Source organism: Pristis pectinata, unplaced genomic scaffold (assembly GCF_009764475.1).
Source record: "Pristis pectinata isolate sPriPec2 unplaced genomic scaffold, sPriPec2.1.pri scaffold_156_arrow_ctg1, whole genome shotgun sequence".
Taxonomy (NCBI): Eukaryota; Metazoa; Chordata; class Chondrichthyes; order Rhinopristiformes; family Pristidae; genus Pristis; species Pristis pectinata.
The window spans coordinates 51,028-58,655 of record NW_026262493.1 but is presented as its reverse complement, the minus strand read 5'-3'; the positions used below and the strand labels follow the sequence as shown (position 1 = coordinate 58,655).

The following is a 7,628-nucleotide window of genomic DNA, read 5'->3' as shown; positions in this document are numbered from 1 at the left end:
CAAATCTAGAACTGAGTGGTCCTGGCTAAACCTGGTCTCATCTCTGGATCCTATGTATCATAAAATGTATTCAGTTTGTTCTTTTTGTGCAATGTGTCATGAAAACTAAATATATAGTTGCATTAGTTCATTTGTCATATTTTGATTCCATTTCAGCTGTTATACTAGGTACTTCATTAAAGATGGTGAGCTGTTCCCATCAGAAACTACTGGTTCTTTCCCCTTTTCAGCTTAGCACACACACAATCTAGTGTTTGTAGAACACTGGACTAGGAAGGTCCCACATTTATTTCTGTTATAATGATGCTCATGTCTAAGTTCATATTTAAGGGAGGGGGAATAAGCAAGTTATTGGAAAAAGCCATTCCCTACCATGAGGAAATGGGAGCCACTGGGAATGGCACTGTGTTGATGCAAATTGTGCCTAGTATTCATAAACAATATGGTATAATAATCATGAAAAATGTATGAATTTTGTACATCTACAGGCCATTTTGAGGCTTTAATATGGAGAAATTAATTCTCATTTCAAAATTAGCATTTTTGCATTTTGTGCACATTGTCTGGACTGTTAATAACACGATATCTATTGTCTAAACTATGACTAGACTATTGCATTCCATTCTGGTCACCCCATTATAGGAAGGATATGGAGGGTGCAGACAAGGTTTTCCAGGAAGCTGCCTGGATTAGAGGGTATGTGCTTTAAGGAGAGAATGAGGGATATGCTCCATGTGCAGACAGCAGGTTTAAGGTGTCATTAGCTTAATTAGTTCAGCATAACATGGGCCTGTTCCTGTGCTGTACTGTTCCATGTTCTATTGCCCACTTATCACATTTGAAATTGTTCTTAGTTCCAACGTTGTCAAAAACAAATGCCAAATGTTTTTAGGCTAGATTTTTGTTTTCCGTTTGGGTCACTGTTTTCATTGAAGGGCAAATTCTTTCCACTTCAAAGCTGTGATCTGCTGTTATTTTCTTTCGTCCAAGGATGAAAAGATCTTTAGTACCACTTCTAATGATTCCCCAAGGTGAAGCTAATCTTTTTGTTTTAGAAATGAAGGACTGCAATGTGCACTGCAATGAATCCCATGGAAGTTGCTTGTTTTGTTTGCTGTTATGTCAATTCACTTCTGTTCTGTGTCTAATGTCCTCTAGATGTATATGAAGGTTATCAAGCTATTTTATCCAACCAAAAAAAACCACTGTAGCTATAAATAATGAACTTGTTAGAGGTCAAAGTAAAAACTGCATTGGCTATTCACTTCTTGAATAATTGCATGTTAAATGTTATGCTGATATGCATTAGCTGTTTTACAGATGAATATCTTTTCCCATTTATTCACCAGATATGGTTATTGTTAGTAGGGCGGGCATTTATTGTCAATCCATAGTTGTCCTTGAACTGCCACTTTAAGCCAATGCAGTTAGCATAAAGCAAGTTTTTCCATATAGCATTTGACACTGAACATAGAATGGAATAGTAAAATCAAAGTTATATTTTAGAATATAGCTTTTAGAATATTTTCTTTCTTGACAACAGACCCAATCAGTTCCCCTTTGTGTGGGTTTCCTTCGGGTGCTCCGGTTTCCTCCCACATTCCAAACGCGTACAGGTTAGGAAGTTGTGGGCATGCTATGTTGGCACCGGAAGCGTGGCGACACTTGCGGGCTGCCCCCAGAACACTACGCAAAAAGATGTATTTCACTGTGTGTTTCGATGTACATGTGACTAATAAAATATCTTCTTATCCACCACCACCCTCCTCTGTCTGGCAGATGTGGTACCTGCCCTCAACAACTCTTTTGTCTCCCACTTTCTCCAAACCAAAGGTGTAGCCATGGGCACTTGCATGTACCCAGCTATGCCTGCCTTTTTGTGAGCTACGTGGAACAGTCCATGTTCCAAAGCTACACCAGTAACGGTCCCCAACTTTCTCTACTACAATGACGACTGCATTGGGGCTGCTTCCTGCACCCATGTTGAGCTCGTCAAATTCTTCAACTTTGCCTCCAACTTCCACCCTGATCTCAAATTTACTTGGTCTATCTCCGACACCTCTCTCCCCTTCTGGATCTCTCTGTCTCCATCTTCGGAAATAGATTAACCACAGATATCTTCTACAAACTTACTGACTCCCACGGTTACCTTGACTACACCTCTTCCCACCGTCACTTGCAAGGATGCCATCCCCTTTTCCTAGTTCCCCTGCTGCATCTGTTTCCATGAAGAGGCTTTTCATTCCAGGACATCTGAGATGTCCTCCTTTGTCAGTAAATGGGGTTTCCTATCCACCACAGTGCTACCCGCACCTGCATCTCCTCCATTTCCTGCATGTCTGCCCTCACTCCATTTTCTCTTTTTTGTTCTCCCCTCTCCCCGAGGACAAGGGGACAACTTCTGCCACCTGCAACAGGATCCTACCACCAGCCCTATCTTCTTCTCCCTCCCCTATCTCCCCTGCTTTCCACAGGGATCATTCTCTCCGCGACTCCCTTGTCCACTTGTCCCTCCCCACCAATGACCCTCCTGGCACTTATCCCTGCAACCACACTAAGTGCTACACCTGTCCCTACACTTCCCTCTCTACCGTTCAGGGCCCTAGACAGTCCGTCCAGGTGAGGCAGCACTTCACATGTGAATCCAAGAGTGTCATTTATTGCATCTGGTGCGGCAGCCTCTACATCAGTGAGACCCAACACGGATTGGGTGACTGCTTCTTGGAGCACTGTCCGCTGCAAAAGCAAGGATCTCCTGGTGGCTAGCCACTTCAATTCTACATCCCACTCTCATACTGAAATGGCTATCCATGGCCTCCCCTACTGCCACGTTGAGGCCAGATGCAGGTTGGAGGAACACCACCTTGGTAGTCTCCAACCTGATGGCCTCAACATCGATTTCTGTAACTTCCAGTACCCCCCCCCCCCCCACCACCATCTTCCCTCATTCCTGTGGGCCCCTCATCCCTTTTTCCCCTGCCCTCATGTGCCCATCATGGGCAGGCACAGTAGTGTAGCAGTTAGCATAACGCTATTACAGTGCCAGTGATCCGGGTTCAATTCCCGCCACTGTCTGTAAGGAGTTTGTACATTCTCCCCGTGACTGCAAGGGTTTCCTCTGGGTGCTCTGGTTTCCTCCCATGTTCCAAAGACGTACGGGTTAGGAACTTGTGGGCAGGTTATGTTGGCACCAGAAGTGTGGCAACGCTTGTGGGCTGCCCCCAGAACATTCCATGCAAAGATGCATTTCACTGTGTTTTGATGTCATGTGACTAATTATCTATTCCCTACTCCCCTTTATTCCATGGTCCACTGCCCTCTCCTACTGGATTCCTCCTCCAGCCTTTTGCTGCTTCTTCCTAACACCTCTCAGCTTCTTGAATCTCCCCCTCCCCCACCCACCTACCCTTCCCCCTCTCACCTGGACTCTGCCTGTCACCTGCCTGCCTGTGCTTCCGCCCCCCCCCCCCCCCCCCCCCCCCCCCCCCCCCCAACCTTCTTATTTTGGCTTCTGCCTTCTTTCTTTTCAGTCCTGATGAAGGGTCTCAGCCTGAAACATCAACTGTTTATTTCCCTCCAGATGTTGCCTGACCTGCTGAGTTCCTCCAGCACTGTGTGTGTGTGTGTGTGTGTGTGTGTGTGTGTGTGTGTGTGTTGCTCCAAATTCCAGCATCTGCAGAATCTCTTGTCTCTCTATTTTAAATTCCCTGCATTTGTGTAAATTGTGGTCCTTATGGTACACTAGCAAATGTATATTAACCTATAATTGAAACTACTGGAATATTCAGGTCAGGCAGCATTTGTGGAGATAAAGTATCTGCAGTTTTTTTTTGCTTATTGAATAGACAAATGATTCTGCTAAATTTGGGCACAGCTGAATAACAAATTTGACTGGCTTTAAAGCCATACAGATTTAAAAATTGACAACAGTGGCTGATTAAATATTAAGCTAATACAGCAGTGATACATCTGGAGTTCTCTAGCTGGCTACAAATTTATTGTGGGTCGACCAACTGCATGCTATGAGCTAGTATGCTGGGAACCATGTTGCATAAGCTATTTTAATTAAGATCTGTAAGTCAGTTCCCCCACTGTCAATGTTGCTAAACCTGTCTGTAGCTTCTTGGAATACATTCAGAATCAGTTTTATTTGAGTTGTTAGTCACCTGTTTGCAAGTATATAGAAAGATCTAGCTCATAGATATTAAGATCTTAGAATCCAGCACTAAGTAAGATTATTGAATGTCCTATTCAGTCTTCAGAAATCACATTTGTGTAATTGAAGTCACTTGTAGAAACTACAGAAATTCAGAAGTGCACAAGCAGTGTGTCTAATCCAGAAGTTTGATTTGGGTATGTTAGAAACTTTGTATAGAATAAGACCTGGGCATAAATGGTTCTAGGTGGAGGTGAAAGGAACCGTTTTTAAAAAAGCTTTCGATCAGCAAAGAAGTCTTTTAAAACTAAAGTCAATGGGGATTAGAGGGAAATCTCACACAGCTGATGTCAAACTTGGTACTAATGGATGAAGATCATCTCAACTCTTGGATGTTGCCTGAAGCTCAGCTTTCTTCAACTACAATGTGCTCAAGATCAGTAATAAGACTGTCCACCAATGATTGCAGTGTTCAGTTCCATTCATAACAAAATGAAACAGGCTCCCACTAAGGCTCAAATAATTAATGTACTGTCTGTGTCACGCAGTATCCAGAGTTTGACTGCCCCTCCTTAGTATTCAATGCTGTTACTTTAATTGAACCCTAAACAATTACTGTAGGATTTTCCATTAACTTGCTCAATTCTAACAGCAGTGCTTTAGCTTTTGGCGGTCAGAAGCTTTCTGATGAAAACGTGTGTGATGGGGAAGCTACAACTTTCACCCACTTGGACGGATGCAACAATCAACTGTCATCATCCACAAAGAATAATGTTTGACAACTATCTGCCACCAATGCACTGTGGCTTCAGTTTAACCAGCTACCTGAGGCGCTTTTTTAAAAAAACTCGAAGCTTTCTTAATAGCACCATCTACAGATGCACCCTTATCTGCTTGGAAGAACAACTGCAGATGCTGCATGGAAATACCACCTCCAAGTTGCACATCATTATGACTGAAGTTAAATATGTTAATTTTAAGTAGGTGAAAATAATTGAATTTCTATTTAAAAATACTTATATTAGTGACTGCAGTATGTTTGGGTGGATCACTACACCAAGAGTAACAAGGGATAGAGAACATTCTAGTAATAAAAACAACTTTCTAGAAGTTTGATAATTAGGTACTGATCTGTAGTGTATAAATTATTTTGACAAAGCATGTGTATATTGCAATTTTTGATCATTGATTTAAGTTTGAAAATTAGTAGTAACAGATTTGCACTAGTTTAAAAAGCTGTGGTGGAGGATTAAGATGCCATTTGAGTTATCTTTGTCTTTGGAGACAGTGTAGTGCCATGCTGTGGTTGATCTTTTAGCCTTCATTTGCCCAAAATGGCACCTATTCCTTGTGAAATGAATTTACTGACTTCGGAATATGCAGTTTCCTTGCTTTCTAACTTGATGAAATGCCAGTTTCAAGATGAAGGGAACTCTTCTTGGTCCCCCTTTTTATGCCTTTATCAAAATATGCTGATTTTTATCTGATTTCCAGAAAACACATAGTGGTGCAGGAACGAGTATGGGGAGGATGGCACAAATACTCTGCAATAGTTGCTGCCAAGCAGAATAACATAGGAAAATAATGACTAGCTTTCCATTTGTATTGAATGTTGCAGTACAGGGATGGGGGTGAGGATGAAAGCCAGTTCACATATTTAATAAAATAGGACCACATAAGAATTGAGTTCAGGATTATAGTATGAGGAAAAACATTTTATTATATACATTTTGTTTGTGCACAAATATTGAGAGATCATTTCAAGACATTACCAGCTACATGATTAGTTAAAGTCCTGGCTGAAGCCCAAAACCAGGTCCCTTGGGTGGTTCTAACAATGAAGTTAAACCTCCAGCTGGCTCACAAGAAAATCGCCCACTCCTAAAAAGGGAAAAAGATAATGAAACATTTTGTTTGAATACCATAGAGAAAATGTTTTTGTAAACCACACCATTCCTCAGCCTTTTATGTGCTTGCATTCAGTATTACCTAGTATAGACACTCAATACTAAGTCTTCTTAAAATTGTAGCGTATATGCATTTTTTCTGAACTTCTCTAACTGGGATACTAACAACATGCTTTACAGTATGCATCTAACCGTAAGTCCTGACACTTAACAGGCGTGGTAAACAAAATTTCATGTAGTCACATGAGATAAGTAACCAAATGCTTGGTCAAAGAACTAAATGTCTGGAAAGATGTGAAGAGAATTCCCAGAGGAGTTGGGAGGGAGGAAATATTTGGTAAACAGAACTTTGTTAGTTACAATATGGGTATTGAGTTTTGGAAGAACAACTTTGCAGTGAGTGGGAGATGGGAGCCCGGACAGATGAACTTTGGAATGGTCAAGTCTAGAAATAACCAAAAACCTGTGAGAATTTTAGCAGGGCACGAGTTGGGTAACATTACTGAGATGGAACTGAGCAAGCTTGTTGGTGGTCAGAAATGATATCAAGGTTATGATAGCCTCTGGCTATGTTCTTCTTGGAGCCCAGAGAGCAGTTTGTGGTGGGGTGCGAAGATGCTACTTACCATTATATAGGTGGAAATTTCTGCTGATCCAGTGATAAATGTCAAATGAGCAGTTTGAAAAGCACTGCATTAAGATGAGCTGAATATGTGTGCTTGAGCTGGGTGAGGTAGTATTCCTGTGAAACCTTTTTTTTGGATAAAGATGTTGAGAGATCAGAAGATACCAATGATAAATTGTTGAGCCACTTTAAATGTAATAGTGCAAAAAAAAAAGAAAAATCCACTGTAGCTGTTTCTTGTAACAACTGGGTAAGTAATAATGATTCCACGTGGGTGTGGTATCTAACAGCATGATTCAGAAAAGGTGATGGAGTCTGTGGTCAATCATGTAAAAGTTGAGGAAAAATTTGTTTTCGTTTTCACATACTGCTGGTGAAGCAAGCAAATTGCAGCTTACCAGTGCCGTGGTAGGGATGGAAAGTCAGATTCAAACATTAAAATTCAGGAAGGTTGGAAATGAAGAACAGGCAGGGCTTGCAGAGTGTTGATGGCAGATTTAAGGGGAAAAATGGCTGGAACTTGAGCTGAGAAACCTTTTAACATGAGAATTGGAAATCTGAGGAAGCAGAAGATGGGACCCATGGACAAATGAGATCCGATAAGGGCACATGAGAGAGAAAGTTGCCAGTGCAGGAAAGAATCAGGATGAAGGGAGGGAAGAGCTAAGGCAGCTAAATGAGTGTTCATGACACAGTAATCCATAAGTTTCTGCCTAGCCTGAGTTCTGATAAGTGCAAGGGGAGGAAGGTTTAAAATCAATGAAGAGAACCCAGGCATTATATCTGTATGCCCCTATATATTATTATGATGACCTTAAAAGGCTACGTAGTGACAACTATAACCTAGAGAGAGCGGGTATGATTAATTCTCCTGTTGAAGAAGCCTTTTGGCCTCCTTGCTGTAAATGAGATCGATATTGTGCACAACTTGCATCCATTT

The 7,628-nt window shown here is 41.5% G+C and overlaps 1 protein-coding gene across 1 annotated transcript in view; it reads right to left on the bottom strand.

Annotated features, from left to right (window-relative positions):
* Positions 1-5,850: 5,850 nt before the first annotated feature.
* LOC127567175 (NADH dehydrogenase [ubiquinone] flavoprotein 2, mitochondrial-like) overlaps positions 5,851-7,628 on the bottom strand; it is a 36,874-nt gene continuing 35,096 nt past the window's right edge. Inside the window, exon 8 of the mRNA XM_052009871.1 lies at positions 5,851-6,037. Within this exon, the coding sequence (XP_051865831.1) occupies positions 5,944-6,037 (94 nt within the window). The 3' untranslated portion in view covers positions 5,851-5,943. The remainder of the gene's footprint in view (positions 6,038-7,628) is intronic.